General features: G+C 46.4%; 1 protein-coding gene across 1 annotated transcript in view; it reads left to right on the top strand.

Moving 5' to 3' along the window:
• Positions 1–15,575: 15,575 nt before the first annotated feature.
• PSMB7 (proteasome 20S subunit beta 7) overlaps positions 15,576–24,119 on the top strand; it is a 65,737-nt gene continuing 57,193 nt past the window's right edge. The window contains exons 1-4 of the mRNA XM_036913978.2: positions 15,576–15,703; positions 16,121–16,214; positions 17,675–17,772; positions 19,005–19,145. Of these exons, the coding sequence (XP_036769873.2) occupies positions 15,642–15,703; positions 16,121–16,214; positions 17,675–17,772; positions 19,005–19,145 (395 nt within the window). The 5' untranslated portion in view covers positions 15,576–15,641. The remainder of the gene's footprint in view (positions 15,704–16,120; positions 16,215–17,674; positions 17,773–19,004; positions 19,146–24,119) is intronic.

Here is a 24,119-nt window from a genome sequence, read left to right as displayed (position 1 = left end):
CCCTCTCTTCTCCAATCCCCCTCCTCTGGGGCTGTGCCAGGCTTGTCACAAATCCTATGCACGCCATCTTCTCATGTCTCCAAGCCTATGCCCACGCCATGCCTTCCGCCTGAACTGCCTTTCCTCTGTTGCTCTGCCTTGAGGGTGGGTGTCTACAGATAGAGTTGTGCTTCCAGACTCAGCTCACTGGCTGCTTCCCTGCCCATCCAGACAGAGTGAGTTATTCGCGGTGGGTCCCTGCGGGGTTTTGTACATCCCTGTGTTTTAACAAGGCAGTGGGGGTCTCCCTCCCTTATTTCTCTACTCTTCTCTCCCTCTTCCCTCCCTGTGTTTCCAGCAACTGCACAGGACCCAGCACCGGCTCTGTCCTGGGTGCGTGGGACAGATGTCAACCCCAGCCACTCCCTGCCCACAGCCAGCATCTGTGTGGCAGTGTCAGCATGGCCGTGGATTCTGGGCCGCGGGGACAGGGCAGCACCACAGCTGCCCGGCAACAGCCACCTCCAGATGAACAGTCAAGGGTCACGTTGGTGTTTCTTTTCTTCTTCCTTTGTTTTTTAATCAAAGAATGCGCACCAGAGACATTTCTGATGCCCAATCTAATTACAGGAGACTCACATTTTTAGTTTGTTCATTTCCCTGTTGTTTTTATGAGCATACAGCATTGAACCCACACACTGTGGCCTCCAGATGGGCCTCCTTGTGGGAGGTCAGACCAACCCCAGTGGGTTCCTTCATGGTCCCTGCACCTGAGCAGATGGATAGGGAAGCCTCTTCTGTTAAGACCGAACTACTGCAGAGTAGGGTGGAGAGTCAGGTAAACTGGGGTTTGCCACATGCTAGCTGTAGGGGGCACCCATCACTTCCTATGTGTCTAGCACACCCACTTCTTTGGAGGAATTCTCCCCCCCCCCCATTCATGTGATTCCACTCCAGCTGCTTCTCCTCTAAAGTAAACAGCACAAAACACACCAAGAGTGGGCCCAGGCTGTCGTTTGGCCATTTCTCTAGTCATGTGTGTATGTAATGGCAGGGGTGCCATTCAGAGCTCTGCCCTAGATGCCCTAGGTAGTGAAAATAGCAGGAGTCTTGACTCAGCTGGTTTCCAAGTTGGAAAAATGTGAAGCTGGAGTTGCTTGTGGCCATGTGTCAATGGGTTAAGTTTAGCCACATTTAACAAAAAGTTCTAAAAAAGGGACTTAAACATGCAAGGGTTTAGTTAGTTAGTTAGTTTGTTTTTGCATGTAAAAGAAGCCTGCTGGTGGCCAGTCCAGGGCTTATATGACTTTCATGGGCATCTAGCCTCACCTCATGGCCCAGAATATCTCCCAGAGCTCCAGCCATTACACTCATGCTTTAGGTAAGAGGAAGGAGGAAAGAGGGGAAGGACAAAAGAGGTGCTCCTTCCAGATGATCAGCTTGTTTTCCCTTAGGCAACCTTCCCAAAAGTTCTATAGAGTACTTCCATCTACATATCCTTGTTGGAAGGGAGTTTGAGAAATGTCATTTATCATCTGGGCACTTTGCTGCCCTAAATACACTACATTTCCTGTCATATCCATGTGTGGTGGGAGGGAGGAAAGCCAAGCTGAGATGGGACACTCATAAGATGGGAGCAGAAAGGGGGAACCTTACAGAGAGGGAGGGAGGGAGAAGGAGAGAGAGAGGCAGATAGGGATGAGGACTTCACTGAGTCCCTGAACTAAAGGGTGCCTGGAGCCAGCCCCACCCCGGGACCTCCAGGTTCCAGGCATCAACACACAGTCTTTTTCTCAAGTCAGGCTGAATTGGGTTTCTGTTACTTGTAACTGGAAGAATGTGCTGATCTTGGGCAAGGAGTTACCTTTTTTGGCCTTGATTTTTCTCTTCTGAGAAATGGGGATCCTATTGCCCACCAGGTGGAGCTGTGACAAGGTCTAATTGTGCTGGGCAGGGAGCCCTGACCGAGCAGCCTGGGACCCAAAGGGCCTGATGTTCCTCCTTAACTTCTCCTGTCTAGCTCCTGAGAGTCCGCTCCGCAGTTGCTGAGGGTTTACAGGGGACCTAGACCATGTCTGACTCAGAGAGTTGGCCAAGCTCAGAGGATTTTTCTAGAGACCTGAGCAGAAAACCCAAGAAGCCAAAAGATGGGGGGAAGGACGGGGCAGAGCTGGAGCAGTGCCTGGAGCAGAGAAATGATGGCCACCTTGGTGTAGGGGCTGTAGCCGTGAGAAAAGCTGAAGGGGCTAAGACTCAGACCTGCGTGGGTGTGGAACTTGGGCTGAGACCCTGACCCTGGTGGTGCCAAGCAGTGGGGATTCCTTGTTCAGCTGGGGTACTTCTCAGCTCCCACTCTGGCTCTTTCTAGGACCAACATCTGATTTTCTTTTGGGAAGCCCCTTTCCAGGGTTAGTCCCCGTGGCGTTGGGAGGGGAGGACCCCACTCCATTGTCAATGGTGTTGTATCTGTTTTCTATTGCTGCCATAGTAAATTACTACAAATGTAGCAACTTAAAACAACACAAATCCATCATCTCACAGTTCCGTAGGTCAGAAGCCCAGCCTGGCTGCACTAGTTCCTCTGTACTCGGTCTTACAAGGCTGAAATGGGGGTGTTGGCAGGGCTGCATGGTTTCCTGGAGGCCTGGGGATAAATTGCTGCAAGCCCATTCAGGCTGTTGGCCCGATTTTGTTCCTGTGTTTGTGAGACTGCGGTCCCCATCTCCTTGCTGGTTGTCAGGGGCTGGTCTTTGTCCTAGAGGCTGCCCAGACTCCTCCTCATGCTCTTCGTGTGGCCCCTTCCAGCAAGGGGGGGTCACACCCCTCCCCCACTTCATGCCTCTCCAGCTTTCTTTCTGCCCCATCTCTGTGCTCTTCTGCCTTCTACTTCTGCTTTTAAGGGCTCATTTGATTCATTGGGCCACTTGGATAATCCACTGTAATCTTATGTTAAGGTCAGCTGATTAGTGATCTTAATGATATCCGCAAAGTCCACATATCAGGATTCTTCAGCAACACAGAGGCAACTGGGGATATGTGTCTGGAGAGAGAGGGAGAGACAGACAGAGACTGGGACTTAGTTTAAAGAATTGGTTCTTTAAAGGATTGTGGAGGCTTGGTAAACCCAAAATCTTCAGGGCAGGTTGGCAGGCTGGAGACCCCGGAAGGAGGTGTAGTTCAGGTCCGAAGGCCGTATGCGAGCACCCTTCCTTCTTGCGCTGGAGAGGTCAGTCTTTTGTTCTCTTAAGGCCATCACCTAATTGGATGAGGCCCACCCACTTCCCTGCCTTACTCATAGTCCACTGATTTAAATGCTAATCTCATCCCAAAACACCTTTACAGAAACACCCAGAACAATGTCCTACCAAACATCTGGGTACTGCGGCCCAGCCAAGTTGACACATAAAATCGAACATAAAATAGCAGAGTCTAGGTAAGTGTTTAGTTGAATAACCAACAATGGAAATCGGAGGGAGGCGGCATCTTCATATGCACAGGGAGGCGTAGAACTTAGGTTTATCCAGCCAGGGAAGCGTGCCATGCTCCTGGCCAAGGAGATTCATTTTACGATGGGCGTATGACCCGGAAGGATCACTAGTTCTTCTGGAATTTCTGGGAAAGCTGTACTACTCCAGCTGTGGCAGCTGAACTGGAAGAATGGTGGTCGTCTCTGCCGCAGTTTAGGGAGAAGACAAGTGAGGACACCGCCAGTGCAGAAGGGAGCAGAACGAAATGCAGGGAAGGCCATCCTCTGTGCCTGAATCCAACCATCCCGAGAGCCAGCGCCTATCAGTTTTGCTAAAAATTAACTCATCAAAAAAGCCAGCTCATCAAAAATAAATTGATAAATAATTAAATACTTAAGAAATGGACAATTTGCCAAGTGAATCAAATTATCTTTTAAACAAAACCTGTTTCTTTTAACGAGGGTTCAGAAGCAAGTCCATGACGTTTGTTGTAGAGAATTACTCACCCTTAGAAAGTCAGCTTCTGGTCTCCTCCTGGGCCCTCCTGGAAATGAGCACCTGACCACAGGACCTCAAGTAAGTATGAGGTTTGAGCTGTCCAGTCTGATCCTCAAAGCCGTAAGGTCAGGTGGGCACAGCAGCAAGTCATCACGTGAAACCGTGCAGTGGAGTTTGGGCCCAGTCAGGCTCAGAGGACAGAAGTTACTGACTGCAGGGTCCAGGCCTCGATGGCACCCGGGCCTACTGCAAATGCCTCTCGCCCAACTCACGCTTCAGGCCTCGACACTGAGCCTGCTGCCTCCTGCTGCCTTGTGATTACACTGGACCGACCTTAATACTCCAGGATAATCTTCCCATCTCAAGATCCTTAACTTACTCCTGTCTGCCAAGTCCCTTTTACCATGTACGGCAACATCGTCATAGGTTCTGGGAATTAGGGTGTTGACAAATTTGCGGGGCTGTCATTCAGTCTCCTGCATCTACCGATGATGTGGGTGCCCTTTCATTAGGGCGTTCGTCCTCCTAGTGGTTCAGTGACCAGGCAGAGCCTTGGTGGAGACAGCTGGAGTTCCTCACCCGGGGAAAGCCGGGGGCTGCTGTGTCCTGGCCCAGCCCCAGGCCCTCCAGCTACAGCTCCATTCCACTTGAATTTGTGGCTTGGCCTCTACCTTTCTCTGGACGTGGCCACACACATGCGGGTCACTCTGGGCTCATTTCTCTGTCTGCTGGAGAATGAAAACATCCCCTGCTTCTGATGCAGCAACATGCACAGAGCCTCTGTCATGTGCCCGGCACCTCATTTGCTTTTTGCACACCCCAGGGGTGGGCTTCTTAGCTCCTCTCTGGGCATGGAAGGCCCAGGGAGGCCAGGCGGATGTCCCGAGGTCACACACAGTGGAAGTGGCAGATCGGAACTAAGGCCTAGTAGGGGCCCCAGACCCTGCTCCCCTCCCTTTATGAAGCCACACCCGGACCTCAAGGATGGCAGCCTCTCTTCATCTCTGAGGCAGTTTTCCTTGGCCCCCAGACTTCAGAGTTCTAGCTCAGTTCCCTCTGAGTTCAGCAGGAGTCAGTGAGTGGCTCTTGGGAACAGAAGACATTAGGCTTCCTGTACTGGGGGCCCCTGGCCACTCAGCACCCGAGCTGCTGTCACCTTTTAATAGATTTCTTGGGGAACGAGTAATTTGTTGCCGTTGCTGGCTTCGTGTTCAGCAGGAGTCCCCGCAGGCCTTGAAGGTCAGTATAGAGTGACTCAAAGGCCACGGCTGGAGGAGAATACTGGGTCGGTATTAGCACAGCCATGCTGCCAATTACTGCCCGGCCTGCTTCCTGCCGCAGACGTGCCCAGGGCCAGGGCTTTGAACCCTTGCAGGGAGGCCAGCTCCCAGTAAACAACCCAGGGCAGTGGGCAGATTGACAGCAGAAATGCAGGAGACTGGCCTGCCACTGGTGCTGCTCACTGCTCTGCTGGCAGATGGACAGGACCGCTGACACCCGGGGATCCCCCCAGTCAGGGGCTCGGCAGTCCGTCACAGTGTCTGAGTCTCACTGCTGGGTAGGCAGGCTCCTGCCATGTCCGATGGGGTTTCTAAGCCACAGTTCCTGGGTCGTGGAAGATGATTTTTTCTAGCTGGAGGAATGAGCCCTGTCGGGGTTCCCCTCTTGGCCACCAGCCTGGGAGCAGGGGTTTGGAAAGAGAACCCACAGAGGGACATCAGTGTCCTGCCTCTTTCTCTCTCCCCAGGAAAGGCTCAGAAATATTTTGGGGGCAACGGTGGCAATGCCAGGCTTTCCACTGCCATCTTCTTTGGCAGTTAAAAAAAAGGTGGTGTACTCATGGCATGATTCAGTATATGTCAAGTTCCAGAATTTTCAGACACTAGAAAGTGGTTGCCTTTTGAAGGGTTGACTGGGGGGATATGACGGAACCTCCTGGGGGTGGTGGGAATGTTCTATAGCTTGGTTAGGGTGCTACTTACACATTTATCTAAGCCCATCCAACTGTTCATTTTACTGTGTGCATACTACACCTCAACAAGGAAGCTGTATGATAAAAGAGAAGGGGTATGCAGAGGCTGGGGCACACACGTGTGCACACACATCTGCCTTTCCCTCCTAACGTCAGGGCACTATCCCCTACCTTTTCCTTTTCTCAGTGGAGCTGTGAAGGAACCCTCAGGTTTTTCTTTGTCTTTGTACTATAATTAATATCATTCCGTGTGCAAGAAGTAAACGGATGGGAGGGGAAATGAGATGCCCGAGCAGACTGGTGCCCTGCTCCTGAGCTGCCAGCTCAAGGCAGCTGGCCCTGTCCCCTTGGGGTGGGGCCATTGGCTAAAGCTCTGGCTGTGGATGCTGCTGGGAGAAGGAACCCCGAATGTCCTCCAGGCCCTGCTGCTTCACTTGCTGCCCATGGACCCCCTTCAGGGTCCCCATGGGTCCAGAGTGGAGGATCTGTTTCTGTGGCCCGGGAGGCTTGATGGACCTCGCGTGTGCTCCGCTCCACACCTGGGACATCTCACTGGGCCAGAGAGCAAGGATCTCCTACCGGTGTGGAGACAGTTGGAGATCAGAATGCTTCACAGAATATGTTATGATACATAGAATAAAAAAGGAGAATTAAAAAAAAAGAAAAGAATGAAACAAACCAGAGGAGGAGGCAGGATAAGGGAAAGCTCCTCTGGTTTCCTATGAAGGAGGAGTGGCGGGGTAAGAAAACGCCACCTTCCAATCAGCGTCACAATAACTGATGTGGGCAAAAATGATCAGCGGGTGCTAGCGGCATGGGATAAACGGCCACTGTGGGTGGGACAGGCATTCAATCTCAAAGAATCACCCACAAATTACTTTTGAATTATGAAGAGACAAAGATGGCTTTCCGAATGGAGAAACTTGAGAGATACTTTATCTAAACGATTGAACTGATACCACTGATGTTGGGACCGGCCAGTATCACGTGCCCCCGGAAGTGCTGCCCTGAGAAGGACACTTCACTTCGGAGGAGCTTCTCTGCCCAAATGCTTACCTGCCAGAATCAGGTAATGATGAGCCTGGGAGCTACGCAGCAGACAAGTCCTCACTGGAGAGCGTTCTTCAGAACAACTGGCCTGTCCTCTTCATGAAAGATGCAAAAGAGGCCAGAGACTGTTCTAGACTGAAGGAGGCTAGAGAGTCATGGGGACATGAGAGACAATGTGGGAGAGACATTGGGGAGCCCAGATGGGATCTGATCACAAAATCCAGAAAGCTGATGGTGGGGAAATTTCAGTGTGGACTGGATATTGGATAATAATACTGAACCCATATGAAATTCCCTGAGTATGACAAAGGTATGTTTTTTTAGGAGAATGTCCTTGTTTTGGGGAAACTCTTGCTGGAGTATTTGGGGAAAACAGAAAGTCAGTATACAGGATCCAACATCCTTGATTGGATCCTGGAGTGCAAAAATCAAGGAGGTTTTTATCGGGATAATTAGGAAATTTGAAAGTGAACTGAATATTAGGTAGTAATACTGAATTCATGTAAGGTCAGTACCTGGTTATATAGGAAAATGTCCTTGTTTTGAGGAGATGCATGCTCTAGTGTTTAGGGGTGGAGTGTTGTGTAAAGTTGTGTCACTTTCAGTTGGTTCAGGAGAGAGAGAGAGAGACTCATTGCTCTACCCTTGGAACTTTCTGCAGGTTTGAACAATTTCAAAGTAAAAAGTTGGGGAAAAAATGATGAGTATGTAGCATAATTTGAAAAAAATAATGCAGAGAGGCACAGAGGAATGTAGGAATGATCTGACATCCCACCAGTGAAGAGTTATCATTATTAGTAACACTATGGATCTTTTACATGTATATATAATGGGCACCCACATACATTATAAAGTTGGAACCATGTAATTCTACTCATTTCTCACCCCTTCTCCTGTGTCATTAAATGTGAATCAAAAACACCATTTTGATGCTCCCACATATTACATCATAAGTTATTTTGCCAATCTCCTATTGTTTGACATTAAAGTAGTTTCCAGATTTTCATTATAGTATGGCTGTATATTAGAATATATGGAATGCATTATAATATCCAATATATGTAATTGATTATCCAGTATAAATCCAATATAGTCTATTATAAGCAATGCCACAGTGAACATTCTTACACACTGATCTTTATCTGAGGGTAGAGTTCTAGGAGGGGAATTTTTGGGTTTAGAATCTTGAACTTCCAAGGATCTTGAGCTATTATTTTAAAACCAGCTTTATTGAGGTATAATTGATATATAAAAAAACTGCACAGGTTTGATGTACATGATTTGATGAGCTTGGACATATGCATACATCTGTGATACTGTCACTGTGATCAAGGTAATAAACGTCCATCACCTCCAAAACTTTCCTTGTGTCCCTTTTTTCATATATGTGTGTGTGTGTGTGTGTGTGTGTGTGCACCCGCCAAGAACACATGATGTGAGAGCTACCCTCTTAACAAAATTTTGAAGGGCTCAATACAGCGTTAACTGTAGATGCTGTACTGTAGAGGATCTTGAACTAGTTTGGCAAATGGCTTTCCAGAAAACTTGTACTGCTTTACACTCCCACTAGCAAACTATGAAAGTGCTCATCTTGTCACACCATCGCCGACATTGAGTATTATCATTGGGAAAAAAGTTTTTGCTAGATTTGATAGTGACCATAGTGTGATCGGTGAGAATGGCCTCATGACACGTTTTCTTCCTTGTGTAACTGTCGGGACGTGGGTGTCTCTCCCTCCACCTCCAGCCCCTCTCTCCCATCCTTCTCCCCTGGTCCCCGCCTGCCTCCCTGTCTGCTCCTCTCCACCGTTTGCTGACTCCCTATCTTTACCTGACTGACAAATACTACTGTCCCTGGCGTCTGGCCTTGGCTTCCTTCTCCCCCTCTGCCTGCTCTCCCGTGGCACCTCATCCACACTTGGATCTGCACAGCGTCTCGCCACTGAGGACCTTCCTGTCACCATCTATCCTGTCACGCAGGTCAGACCCCTGGAGAACGTCAGCTCCTTTACCCTGCCCGTCACATCCAACTGACCACATCCTGTCTGACCCGTCATGTTCTTGACACTAATGTTCACTGTTGTCACTGCCCTCCACCCTGGTTCAGGCCACCTTCCTCTGCTCCCTGCTCCCTGTCTGTAGCTCCCCCCTCCCCCCGTTTCCAGTCTCTCCTTGTCCATTCCACCCTCTGACCTGCTACCAGGTTGATTCTCCCATTGTCCCCTGATGAACACGCCGGGACTGGCTCCCTGGTCCTTCCTGCCTTGGTCTCTCAAGGCCGCTGCGGGCTCCCCATCCCCTCCAGCCCCTGCAGCAGGAAAGCTATTTGATTCCTCTGCGGTCTGCTAGGCTGCCCCTCCCCTTGGGGCGCCCCTTCTCTCCTCACAACTCTGCCAGCCAACGCCTGCTCATCTTGTGAGTTATATTCACTGTCACTGTCCCTGTTTTCTTTAAAGCACTTCCTTATGCTTATCCTCCCCTGGGGGAACTTACTGCCCTCCCCCTGTCTCTCCTTTGAGCTTCTTTGGACCCTGTATGATCCCTGTCAGAAACTTCTGGTCCTTTAACTCTTGAGGGCCGTCTTTGTGTTCCTGTGCCCAGCACAGTGCCACACACAGAACTGGAGTTTGTTTAAGGACTATTTGAATGACTGGGGTGGCATTGCCTAGTGTGGAAGGGCATGGCAGGTGGAGAAGATAAGATGCTGGCTGAGCCTGGGAGCTACACCGTGTCCCCACCCAGAGGTGGGTGCTGCAAGGCTTGGCTGGAGAAGGCGCCCATCAGCTGCGGTCCTGCAGCCTGCAGGACGCCTTGTCTCTGGGCAACATGCTCTGCTCGGACTCCCTTTGTCAAGTGGACAGCCTATTCTCTCAAGAGAGGCTTCTCTGCTTACAAGCCTCCCATGGCTCTCCAGTACCCTTGGGCAGCCACAGGCTTCTGGAAAGCCAGCTGCCAAGGCTCTTCATATGTGGAGGCTGCCCAGCTTGCTAGCCTCACCTCTCCCACCCCGCCCCTTCCCCACAGTCAAATGGGAGTACCCGCAGTTCTGCAGGCAGACCATGCCCTGTCATGGCTCCATGCCTCTCTCAGAGCTGTTCCCTCTGCCTGGGAAGCTTTTCCCTTCTCTCCACTGCATCCTCTAAGACCTCGTGTCAGCTTCACCTCCACCAGGACACCTTCTCTGACCCCCCGGGTAGTCACGTCTCCCTGAATCTTCTGCTCTGTAATGAACAGTCCCACCTCTGCAGCCCACCTCTAGAGACCCCAGTCTTAGCTTTGACTTCTCCTCACTCGGTGGCCCTGGGCCAGTCCCTAGTCCTCTGAGTCTCAGCTTTTTCTGTTCCTTCCGTACTTAGGGTGTCCCATCTGCTGTTTCCTCCCTCATGGGTTATTAATAGAATCAGATATGCTGAAAGGAGAGGCCAAGGCTAGGAACAAGTGGGTAGGACAGGCTTGGGTTCAAATTCCGGTTCTCTTGCCAACCAGCTGTGTGATGTTGGGCCAGCCACCTCCTCTCTTCCCATTGATAGTTCCCCACCTCTGAGCTGGAAATCATAACAATGCCACCATGGGTGGTTGGGAAAATTAATGACTTTGTGGCATGTAAAGTGCTTAACACAGCAGCCAGAAGGCAGGAAGGTCTCCAGGTGCCAACTGTGATGATTAAACCAGGTGGAGAAGAGATTTGTAGATGCTAGCATGCACCGGGGGCCGGAGGTATTCGGACCATTTGTGACTGCACAGGTCCCGGCTAGGAGGCAGCGAGGGCGCCCTCTCCTGCTCACCACCGATCAGCGGAGGTTGCCAAATGCAGGGCTCATCTCACCTCGGGGGCTCCAGTACACAGCCATCCCAGGATCCACTTACAGTGAGTGGGATTCTGTGGGTCTTGGCAGGGCCCCAGAATCCGCTAAGTGCCCCGAGAAAGTGGAGAGGTGGAGGGAATCCACGCTGCCGTGTGGCCAGGTGCCTTTCTGTGCCCTCCCCTGGAGTTGTGTTTCTGTGGCCCGTGCAGCAAGCTCAGCACCCTGGGTGCTGGGCCAGGGGCCTGGATCCCGGAGCAGCTGCTCTCATTCATGCAAAGGAAGGTGCCCAGGTTCGCCTGTCTATTTATAGCTTATTTATGGAGAAGGAAAAACAAGGACCCAGTTGCCTTAGCAACCAGGAGCTTCATGGGCTGCTTTCCCTGCAGTGGGAAGTTGGCCAAGTCTTCTTGCGTGGGGCACTCCTGGGCATGTGTGTATCCTGACAGAGGATGGGGGAGAACCTTCTAGGGCCTGTCCACACTGGGTTCCTAGCAGTCTGCAGGTCGGGGGAGGGTGCTTGTCAGGTCCTCAGAAAATCTAAGCTGATGCAGGCCTGAACTCTGCACAGCTGAACTAACTCTCTGTGTGGATGCACCCCCTGGTCTCCGGGTCTCGGGGCTACCTCCTGTCCTGCGGGTGCCTACTCTGTTGCCTCAGGCCCTCTCAAGAGCCCTTTCTTGGCTGTGTTCTGGCACATGTCCATTAGGGCACTAAGCACAGTGAATTGGAGGTGTAGTTTCCAGACCAGCGCCCCTCAAGTCTATGATCTGGCACAGAGCTGGCACAGCTGCTACGAAGGAGGGGCTTAGTAACCAATGAATGAACGAAGCACTTTACAGGGCACACTGCATGTTCTTACTCATGTCACAGGAGGTAAGGGAAACGTAATGTTCTCTCATTTCACAGGTCAGGAAACAGATTCAGAGAGATGAAGAGACCAGCCTGTAACCACGCAGCTGGGAACTAGTTCAGCTGGGCTGAGAGTCCTTAAGAAGAAAACCTTGCTTTTGCTCTGGCAAAGCCCCAGTGAACACGAGAATTTGGGTTCCTGCTAAACCATAATTGTTGGAGGTCAGGGAAGGGGTGCTGTTTTTGGTCTGAGGCTGGGAGGCGTGTGGTTTGAGTATTGGCTCTGCCACTTGAGCCTTGTGACCTTGGGCCAGTGGTGTCACCTCTCCGGGCCTCAGTTGCCTCATCTGTAAGTGGGGCAATGACACCTGGTCCTTAGGGACTGCTAGGTCCCTGGGGGCAAACACTGTGCCTGTCTCCTGATCATCTGTTTTCCTAGTGTTGGCACAGACTAGGTGCCTAGGAGGATCACAGGATCCTGTATATAAAGTGGTTAGAACAGAGCCCAGGACACTGGGTGCTCTCAGGGAACGTTGGTTATTATTGTATTATTAAGGAACTGAGGAACAGAGACCTTGATGGTTCCTCTGAGGTCACACAGCCAAGTCCAGAGCAGAGGTGGTGGCTTACTGCTCATTGGGTTTTGGTGGCACTGCCAGGGATTAAGTGGGACTGCGTCCAGGCCCTGGCATGGGCTTTCTGGACTGGGCTGCAGTCCCAGGTGGCAGCAGTCATTGTGGACAGGGAGGCTGAAGCAGGGGTCTCTGAGTGCTGGGGATCCAGGCTGCCCTCCAAATGGCTGGAGTTACAGAGGCCCAGCCCGGGGCTGTGGAGTTAGCCCGGCCCGGATGCCTGGAGGCTCTCCGTCGCCCTCTGCTGGGCTCCGGCTACCTCTGGGCCACCTCCCCAGCTCAATCTGGGTATGAAATCATACCCAAGACACCTAGTTAAGAAGAGGAATGTCCTGGGACAAACTGATCATCTCCATATTCTTCCTTGCTTCTTCCAGCTCCCACCCAGACCCAATAGCAGAACACAGGCGCTCCATCACCACGCTCGGGGGCTGCTGGGGGCTCTGTGTCCCTTTGCTGCAGCCGCGTCAGACTCATGACTGTTTCCTGAAAACCATGTGTGCCCAGGGCTTTTGTTTGGCTCTGCTTGTTCCACACCCGGAACCCTGGCTCAGAGGTCTGTCCCTGCAGCTTTTCCACCCGGTGGGTTTGCTCTCCATCTGTGGGGGCCCCTAGGCTTCTGTAGTCCCGCACTGGACCTGTCCTTAGCACACTTGGCTGGGGACTTGTCTCCTTTCCCCAACTATGAACCCATGAGGGGTACTGGTCTGTAGCAAGGTGGCGCAAACTGGGTGGCTTAAACAAGAGAAATGTATCGTCTCACAGCTCTGGAGGGCAGACGTCACAGTGTCAGCAGAGTTGCTTCCATCCGAGGGCTGTCCCAGGCCTCTGGCCTAGCTTCTGGGGGTTTCCTGCTGACCGCCGATGTTCCTTGGCTTGCAGAAGCATCAGCCTGTCTCTGCCTTCATGTTCACACGGTGTTCTCCCTGTGTGTCTGTCTCCAAACTTGCCCTTTTTATAAGGACACCAATCATACTGCATTAAGATCCACCCTAGGAACCTCATTTTAACTTGATTACCTCTGTAAAGGTGGTATCTCCAAATAAGGTCACATTCTGAGGTATGGGGGGCTAGGGTTTCAACATACCAATTTTGAAGTGACCCATAACATGAGGAGAGGAACTATTTACGATTCATCTCTGTGTTCATTCCCTCAGGGCTGAGTCCGAAGCAGGAGGGAGGGAGTTTCAGAAGTGTTGTAGAGGTAGGCCTTCATAATTATTCTATAATTATTTACTGACTCCACAGCATCCAGAACATGTTGAATTATGGTCTGTCCTGCCAGGGTTGTATGGAGATGAGTCTCTCTCATCAGGGTGGGGACTTTGCTAAGGCAGAGCCCAAGTCTTTTTACATTTTGCATTCACCAAAGTAAAAATTTGGTGATGTAGGAATCTTCATCAGTAGATTCCTGTGGAGGCAGGTGGGTGAGACTTTATTTTCCTAATTTCATACAGAAGACCCAGAGAAGTAATGAAAGGGAGCTAAACCATTAGCAAATATTTGTTGCACACATGGTTGTGACAGACACTGGTTCTAGGTGATTGTGTTGGCATTCATTCATCTATACCTAGGAACATGCCTTGGACATAGTAGGTGCTCAATAAATGTTTGCCAAGTAAAAAAATTAATTTATTCCATAGTTACTGAGGCTGTCATTTATTTTTTTATTTTTTTATTTTTTAAAAATTTTTATTAAGGTATGATTGATGTACACTCTTATGAAGGTTTCACATGAAAAAACCAATGTGGTTACTACATTTACCCATATTATCAAGTCCCCACCCACACCCCAATGCAGTCACTATCCATCAGTGCAGCAAGATGCCACAGATCCACTATGTGCCTTCTCTGTGCTACACTGTTCTCCCCGTGATCCCCCACACCATGTGTACTAAACATAATACCCCTCAATCCCCTTCTCCCTCCTTCCCCACCGGCCCTCCCACACCTCTCCCCTTTGGTAACCACTAGTTCATTCTTGGGGTCTTTGAGTCTGCTGCCATTTTGTTACTGAGGCTGTCATTTACTGGTTGTGTAAATTTGAGCAAGTTTCTTCACTTCAGTGAAGCTTAATTTCCATCAGTGAAATGAGCTGAATTATATGGTTACTTCTTAAGGTTGTTGGCAGAATGAAGGACATGGATTAACAACAACTATTTATAGAGAAGATGTTATGTGTCAGGATAAGTGCTTCCCCTGTACAATTTTCACAGCAGCCTTTTAAAAATTGAAATAAAATCAACAAAATATAAAATTCACCATTTAAAAATGTGAAGTTCAGTGGTTTTTAGTATATTCAGTGTTGTGTAACCATTACCACTATCCAATTCCAGGACATTTTCATCGCCCCAAAAAGAGACACTGTAACCATTAAATACTTATTCCCCATTCTCTCCACCCTCCATCTCCTAGCAACTACTAATCCACTTTCTGGCTGTAATGGTTTGTCTAGCAAGGATGTTTCATAAAATGGAACCATACTACCGTGTGGCTTTTTGTGCCTGGTTTCTTTCATTTAGCTCAATGTTTTCAAGTTTCATCTCTGTTGTAGCATGTATCAGTGCTCCATTCCTTTTCATGGCTGAATAATATTCTGTCTAATGGATGTACCACCTGTTGTTTATATCATGATATAATGCTGCCATGAATATTTGTGTACAAGTGTTTGTGAACAAATGTTTTCAATTCTTTTGGATATGTACTTAACAGACAAATTGCTGGGTCTATGTTTCACTTTTTTGGGAAACTGCCAAATTGTTTTCTGGAGCAGCTGCACCATTTTACATTCCCACCAGCCATGCAGGACAGTTGCTATTTCTCCACATCCTTGCCAACATTTGTTATTTCCTGTCTTATTGGTTATGTGGGTATGCAGAGGAGTTGCATGGTGGTTTTGATTTGCATTTCCCTAATACTGCACATCTTTTCATGTGCTTCTTGTTGATTTCACAACAGCGTTTTGTTATCTTCATTTGGCAGCTTAGGAAACGGATGCAGAATTGAGAGGACTTGCTTAATGCAAGGGGGAGGTAGGGCAGTGCCTCGAACTTGGTTGTGTCTGTCTCCGAAGCCCCATGGGGTCGAATTAACAATAGAAACAGCTCTGGACCGGTGGGCTGGAGGCCTGGTCTTTCGTGTGTCCACCTTGGGCAAGCCCTGCCGACCCCTACCCCCCGCTACGGGCATCAGTTTGTCCTCCTGGCCACTTGGGGCGATATATTCCCCTCACGTCCCGGCTCCTCCAGGAGCCCCTAGCTCTAGGATCAATCGCCCAAGCGCGGACGGACTTTGCCCCGCCCCTTCAGCCCCGGTCGCCGGCGGCGCCGGAAGTGCTCGGCTCCTTGTCTTTGCTCCCGCCCCGGCCCGGAAGTGCTTTCTTGGGAAGATGGCGGCAGTTTCAGTGTGTGAGCCACCGGTTGGAGGTTTCTCTTTTGATAACTGCCGCAGGTTCGGCCATGCCCGGGCCCGGGTTCAGGGCGGGAGTGGGAGTGCGGTGCCGGGGTCGGAGCCGGGTTGACGTCTCACCTTGGAAGTCCAAGCGAAGGGTGGACGGCAGGGCCCGCGGCCCGTGTGACTCAGGGGAATCAGGGCCTGAGCGTGGGTTTCTCCTGAGGCCGGGTGTGCTGTTTACTTCCAGCGCACCCGGACACCTTCCATCTCCGACTCAGGCGAGGTGCGGCTCTTCTCTGCCGCTGTCTTCGCGGAAGAAAACCCGGGATAATAAGCTTGGTGGGAGGATTCAGTGAAGAGACGGGCGTGAAAGTAAATAGTTTTTCCTTTCCTGAGTATCCTGTTAGTCTTCGTGCCAGTACTGCGCCGTGTGTCCCCTGCATTTCAGCGCCTTATTCTCTCATTTGCTCTCAGAAATGCCGTCTTGGAAGCCGATTTTGCAAGGAAAGGTTTCAAGCTTCCAGCGGTCCGGAAAACAGGCACGACCATCGCAGGGGTGGTCTATAAGGTGAGACCGGACAGGCCAGGAGCGGCAGTGACTGAGTTGGTTACAGGAACTAGGGCACTTGGCCTCCTTTACTTCTGCAGGCTTTGTCAGGAAGGGCACATATTGCAGAGTACATCGGAAAAGGTCCCTTAGGAGAGACTGCTTGTCAGGAGGTTTTGTGTGCTTATCAGCAGTTTACGTTCTTTCCTCACTTTTTAGAGTCTTTGACAGAAGGCCAGTTTGCTTTTCTTTCTTAAGTTACTACTATAGGAAGCAGGGTGATGTAATGGGAGAACAAGATTTGGTGTCAGACAGATCTGTCTAACCATTCAGATTCTATGCAGCTTCTGTCTAACCTTGGGCAGGTCACTTTCCTTCTCACAGCCACTGTCATGTTACCAAACCTCAAGAGGTACCCCCGCCCCGGCGTGTATGAGTCAGTCATACACACCGAGTTTTGAAGAAAGAAAGAGTAGGTTTATTTTGCTAAATTGATACCCAGGAACCAAGAGGCTAATGCTCTTAACATGGCTCCTCTAAGCTTAACAGCAAGCATCCATAGTGGAGTAAATGGGGCACTTATGAATATTTAACAAAAATATGACTCTATTAGGCTGTATACTTTTGCTTAACAGCGTGTGCTAGAAGAACTGCATATAAGTTACTTATGTCTTCATACAACCCATGTACAGGAAATGGAGGTTAAACTCCTCTCAGGGGAGAGAAATTTAAGATGTTAATCAGCAGGTTTACCTTGAGAGCAGTTTGTTCTAAAAGTGCAAGCCTGGAGAACCAGTTTTGTCCAGACGTCTCTTAGCTGTTATCTCCGACTCTGCTCCCTTGGTGTAGCTCAGTGGTCTGCACTTCCTCTGTATGTTACCAGAATGGAGAAGACCAATATATGGTAAAAGTAGGTCAGAAAAACATACGGTCTTTGGTAAAAGCTCTGAAACAAGTCTTAACAGTAAGACTGACACAGGGCCCTAGGAGCAAGTGTAAGTTTGATCCAGTTAGGGCTGTAGAGAAGCAGGGTGCCAGGTATCACTCTCTCCATTCATCGAATGGACATAGCTCCTGCCTTATACTGTTGGAAGGGTTAAAAGAGATAATGAATGTTGTTAAAGGTAAATAATGACATCTTTTAAAAAGAAATTGACAGAGGTGACTATTTTAATGGATGAATTTCCACATCTTAATCCAGATTTTCCTCATATTAGCTCTGTAATTTATAAGGAATTCACTGAATCTCTGAGCCTCATTTGAAAACTAGAGTGATAATTCCTACTGCTTTTTCAGGATTCAGCTTGTGTCTCAATAAGGCTTTTCTTGAATTCTGAAAGTATAGCACAATATTTTTTGGTACAACTTTTGGTGGGGACTGGGGGAGCAGGGAATGGCCAACACTGTTTTTCCTTAACTAGTGTAGAGAACTGTGTTTATATATGTGAAATTGTTTAAAAATATGTATTTTTTAAAAATAGGATGGCATAGTTCTTGGAGCAGATACAAGGGCAACTGAAGGGATGATTGTTGCTGACAAGAACTGCTCAAAAATACACTTCATATCTCCTAACATTTAGTAAGTATTGATTAGTTTGAATAGCTCTTACAGTTTCAAACATGTCAGGGCTAAAATTGAATTTATGTTCTTCTCTAAAACCGGTTGTTCAATCTGTATTTTCATTCTATCTCCCTTAAATGGTATTTCCATCCATCTGTAACCTAAGCTATTCATCCTCTCTTTGCTTTAGTCTCCAGTTCATTTGGTATCCAGTTCTGCTTTCTATGTGCTTCTTGAATCCATTCCCTTCTATCCCTCCCTCTGCTAAGGCCTTAGTTCAGGGTCTTTTTTTCTCAGTTGGACTATTGCAGCTGTCATTTAAACAGTCTCTCTGCTTTTGGTCTTTTAGCCATCTCTATTGTTCACTCTTCTGCCATATTGGATTTTGTAAAACACAGATCTGATTATGTCCCTTTCCTCTTGAAACACTTTCCTAGAGACTTTTCACATTTCCATATTGCTTCCAGGATAAAATCGAAACTGTGTAGCATGATACTTAAGGTCTTGCACAATCTCACAAAAAGCCTACCTCTTTAGCCTACTTAGCTGCAGTCAGGCTGTGTTCCAGTTAAACCTGGGCTCTCCCTATTCCCCTCATCTCCAAGCTGCTTCACCTTTGCTTTTGCCAGCCCTTCTGCATGGAAATGCCCTTTCATGTTCTCTGCTTATACAGGGTTTTTATTCTGTTCTTCCAGATCTAGCTCATGTGAAACCACAAAGATCAGAATTAATTGCTCTCTCCTCAATAGCATTTTCCCATAGTATTTTGTACTTGTGCTACTATATCGTATTATGTGAGGTTATTAAATTTTTATCTACCTTGTTCTCCACTCAACTTTGAAATCAAGTGCAAGGACTGTGTCATTTTTTTTTTTTCATCACTTTGTAATGGCTGACACCTGGTAGTAAATACTTGGTAAAAATTGAATTGCAAGACTTTTAACATGCCTTGCTCTTTTGTACAACTTGGATATATTTTTAGGATTAGTAAAATGCATACTTTGTTAGGAAAACAGAAACTAATGATTTGCAGTGTTTCACTGGGTCACAGAAAGTGTATTTGCATATAATTAGATGGTATACTCTCAATTTCATGTTTATTTAAGATTGGTTAGGCAGAACAGTTACATTGCAGATACACTAAAAACACCTATGTACCTGAACTTCATGGAAGTTGTCCAAAATATTTCACTTTTAAATGAGTCCTTTGGTAATTGAATTTCAGCTAAGTTTCTAATTGTTTTCTTTAGTTGCTGTGGTGCTGGGACAGCTGCAGATACAGACATGACAACACAGCTTATTTCTTCCAACTTGGAGCTCCACTCCCTCTCCACTGGCCGCCTTCCTAGAGTGGTGACGGCTAATCGGATGCTGAAGCAGATGCTTTTCAGGTAAGAGGCCAGGATGGGGGATTTCTCTGACATCTTTTTCTCATATCTTAGATTTTCATCCAAGGAAAGCCTAGAAGCTAGGGAAAAAGCAATCAAAAATACACATTTTATTCCAGAAATCAATTGTTACTAGAAAGCTATTTTGATTCATAAGGCTTTTGATAATTTATTTGAATTTATGGTGTCCATTTTTTTTCCTCCCATGAAAAAATCATATGTGACCAGTTGAATTATTTCCAGAAGCTTAGGGTATTACACATAAAAACAAAAACAAACAAATTCTTTTTCATTTGCAGTTAGAAAGTTAGAGCTGGAAGGAATCTTTGTGTTCACCACAAATAATTTTTTTTTTCTTCCTTGTTTGGGGGAAAATAACAATGAAATGAAAAATGATTATTTGTAGTTGGCTATGAGTGGATACAATAACAATATTAAGAAACATGTAATTATCTCTTTGTGCCAGGCCCTGTGCTAAGTTCTTTATGCATGATCTCATTTTATCCTTTAACTTTGAGGTAGGGGCTTTTAATGTCTCCAATTCCTAGGTGAAGAAACTTGAGGCTTAAAGAGGTGTAGACACTTGCCTGCTCTGACCTTCACTCCCTGACTCCCACAGACAGTTCCTTAGTCTTGTTTCTCTTTCTTAATAATCACATCATCACTTTGTTTTCAAATTTTAAGTCCATTTTCTCATTTGCTCCTCAAGAAGAGAAGAGAGGCAGTGTACTATAGCAGAAATAGACTGGGCATTTAGTCTTGGGGTGGAACACTGGCTTCTTCTGGGACCTGGCTTTACGTTTAACAGATTACCTCCTCTCATTGTAGAGCTAGCATCATGATACCTTTTTTTTCTCTCGTTGATTAGAAACCTTTATTCTGGTCCTCTTCATTCATTAAGTAACCTACACGTGGGATCCCAACCTATGGGTGGCTAACACGTAGTAGTAATCGCCTGGAACTGAATGACAGATGTTGCTTTTAACAGTGGAAGCATGTGTTCTGGTCTACCCATCCCAGCCTGGGTCACTTCACTTTGTTTCTTGCCTGGCCCATGCCTTCTGTGAATTTATAGGTCTTCATCAGTGAGATTAGCATGGCCCCTGGCTCTCAGTAAATGGGTATGAGATGTAGTGTAGCTGGGCAGCAAGGCCGCTATTACAGTTCCTATTGTATAGGAGAGGAGATCAGGACTTATGAGTCATAAGGGCAGGAAACAGTCGTTATGTACCTGATTGCTGCTCTGGCTGTTATTAGCTCTTGTGTCAGTGATTTCCATGTATTTATATACAGAATCATCATCCTAATCCTGGAGAATTTTTGCCTATCAAATAAATTCTCTCAGTACAGTGTGAGAACTTGTTAAAAGCACATCTGTTGTCAACATTTCTGAAGACATGATTTTGATTTTGAATACAAAGCTCCCTCTGGTGGTTTGTACGGTGCATTACATTTAAAGCAATTTTTAAACTTGTAAAATTGCAGTAAATAGCGTATTTCAGGATTCCCTTCCAGTGTCATTTAAAGTACTTAGCAAAATCTAGGTAATGTTTGTGTTAATCTCTTTAGGAATTCTAAATTCTCTTGTTTCAGTGTGTTACTATTTCTATTTTAACAAATTTTTAAAAATTTAATTTTAATTAAATTTTTAGGAAACATTTTAGAATTTAAACCATGATAATTGTGGTCCTTCATGTCTTGTGACATTTTTTGTTGAGTTAAATAAAATGAGTCAGTAGTATAAGGGAAAAAAGCCTAGGATTGACTTTAGAACTTTGGTTCAAGTCCTGTCTATAGCTGTTCACCTCACCTTTGTTAGCCCCAGTTTCTTCCTCAATGAAGTGAGGATAATAGTTTCTGACTCTCTGACTTTTGAGGAGGAAATGAATAAAGAAGCAAGGCTTATTACAGTGCCTAGTACGGGGCCTGATGCAGTTGGAGTCCTGTCAAATTCAGAGGCTGAAAAAGAGAACAAGGTTTATTTAATCTTCTTGCTATTGTGATGCTGTTTTCCCCCTGAATAACCATTTCCGTGTATGTGGATCGGTGAGAAGAGACGTTTTCCCTTACATGTGACTGATACTTCATCCTTCTGAGCCTGGAGCCTCTCTGTTGAGTTTAAGAGAAATCTTGGTGAAATATTTTTCTGTATTCTGGAAACTAGTTGAATATGTAGAGGCTCTTTTATTTATTAATTGTACTTTTTTTTAGTGAAAGTAAAAATATTATAGAAAATTTGAAAAATGCTGAAAACCCAAAGAAAATATAAAAATTTTGTCATACAGGGAGAATCACATTTTGTTTGGGCGTATTATTTCTGGTCTTTTAAGTTCATTTGTTCATTTGTGCCATCCTTCCATATTACTAGTACATGTTCACCATGAAAAAAAGCCATAAGATACAGATAAACTAAAAATACAAAAATTATCTGGATTCCTACCATCCTAAGCAGTTAGTGCTAATAGATTACTGTATGCCCTTCAAGGCTTTTTTTGTGTTTACGAATATGTATTTTATTCAATACAAATGGAATCATAGTTGCACATTGTATCTTATGATACAGCCTAATCTTTTTTTTTAATTAAGATATCATTAATATACAGTCTTATGAAGGTTTCACATGAACAACATTGTGGTTTCCACATTCACCCATATTATCAAGTAACCTCACCTCCTCACCCCATTGTAGTCACTGTCTCAGTATAGTAAGATGCTATAGAGTCATTACTTGTCTTCTCCATGCTCTACTGCCTTCCCTGTGTCCTACCTATGTTGTGTGTGCTAATTATAGTGCCCCTTAATCCCCTTCTCCCTCCTTCCCCAACCCCTTCCCTTTGGTAACTGCTAGTCCCTTCTTGGAGTCTATGAGTCTGCTGCTGTTTTGTTCCTTCAGTTTTGCTCTGTTGCTATATTCCACAAATGAGTGAAATCATTTGGTACTTGTCTTTCTCTGCCTGGCTTATTTCACTGAGCATAACACCCTCTTGCTCCATCCATGGTGTTTGCAAGTGTTGTTGCAATGATTTCTTTTTTATGGCTGAATAATATTCCATTGTGTATATGTATCACATCTTCTTTATCTGTTCATCTACTGCTGGACACTTAGGTTGCTTCCATATCTTGGCTATTGTAAATACTGCTGCAATAAACAGGGGTGCATATGGCTTTTTGGATCAGGGATCTTGTTTTCTTCGGGTAAATTCCTAGGAGTGGAATTACTGGGTCAAATGGCATTTCTCTTTTTAGTTTTTTGAGGAACCTCCATACTGCTTTCCACAGTGGTTGAACTAATTTACATTCCCACTAACAGTGTAGGAGGGTTTTCCTTTCTCTGCATCCTCGCCAGCATTTGTTGTTGTTTGTCTTTTGGATGGTGGCCATCCTAACTGGTGTGAGGTGATATCTCATTGTGGTTTTAATTTGCATATCCCTGATGATTAGCAATGTGGAGCATGTTTTCATGTGCCTGTTTAGCCTAATCTTTTCACCTGTCAGAGCAGGTGAATAGTTTCCATGTTGGAGCATTTCAAAATGAAAATAACGTTTTTAAAAATGATTGTAAAAGTAATGTATGAATCTTGTAAAGAACTATAGAAATGTGAAAAGAAGTAAATGTCACCTGATGTCCTGCCACTTAGATGTCCTGCCATATATTCAAACCTTTGAGATGTGTTTTTTTAGACCTTTTATACTGTGCATATATATACTAATTTATGTGTTGAAAAAAATGGAATCCTGTTAATACAGGTTGTTTTGTAACTGGTCCTCTTCACCTAAGAATGTATTATAAACACTGTTCCCATTAGTAGAAGAGCTCAGCATCCAGAGTTTTTACCTTGAACCTGTGGAGGAATTCTGGAGGCCTAGAATAGCAAACATCTTGAATGTAGTTGTTATGGGGGCAGGGTTCCACCATTTTAAGCAGTTTTTCAAAGGGGTCTGTGACCTATAAAAGTAGGAATCACTGATGAATGTAAGTTTTGGTGGTATGACAGTGTTTCATTCCAAGAATGTACTGTACTTTAACTGATTTGTGAACTTTGATACGCCTGTTTAAAGGTACCTGAAGTGTCATAGGTATCCTGTGAACCCTTAGTAACGTAGAACCTTCACGTACTTGTGTGATCAATTCCTTAGGCTGTATTTTAAAATAAATCCCTAGAAGTAGAATTGTTGGGTTTGCACATTTAACATATTGATACATACTGCTCAAACTGTCCTTGAAAAAGGTTTTGTCACTGGTAGCACTACCGTCAGTAGTGTGGGAGGAAGTGTGTCGTGGGTCTGGTGACTGTGTAGTGTTCTGTGGGAGAGCTCTATCAGTTTATTCAGCCCATTCTCCCTCTGACTAATTCCACTTTTTTAGCATCTTCAACAGTACTACGGTAAACATGCTTGTGAATTCATATCTGAATATTTGTCTGAGTATATCCTTAGAATTAGATTCCTAGAAGTAGAGTTGTGGGGCCAATTTTTAAGCCATTTCATCAACTTGCTGAAATATCTTAGACTCTTTTTAAAGGCATCAAACAAAGATTATGTTTTAGCTTGGAAGGGAACTGATTATTACTCAACTCCCTGTTTGATGGGCACATGATGTAGTGGATCGGACACTGGACTTGGGTGGGAATGGGGAGTCTGGGGAGTCTGGCTTCTTACCACAGAGCCCTGGGTTTTAGTTGGGACCCGCTGCTAGCTCTTGTGGCTTAGGACCAGGTTCTTCCCCTGTCTGGGCCTCTGATCCTTCTTGAGTCTACTTCTAAAATCCTTTCTTGCTCTTTAATTTTTCACTTATAAATGAAAACTTCTTTCTGAAATAACAATTTGGTAATCAAGGGATGGGGACATCCTGGACCTCACTATTCTCTTTACCTAGAGTGCTTCCTGCTGGGTAGCTGTGGTGTAGATAGTCTGAAATGATGACTTTAGTTCTTGTGTTAACTTACTTGTATCAATTTTAATGATAATGATTATGTT

Source organism: Manis pentadactyla, chromosome 3, assembly GCF_030020395.1.
Source record: "Manis pentadactyla isolate mManPen7 chromosome 3, mManPen7.hap1, whole genome shotgun sequence".
NCBI classification, from domain to species: domain Eukaryota; kingdom Metazoa; phylum Chordata; class Mammalia; order Pholidota; family Manidae; genus Manis; species Manis pentadactyla.
The sequence above is the reverse complement of the archived record's forward strand: the minus strand, read 5'-3'. Positions and strand labels throughout refer to the sequence as shown.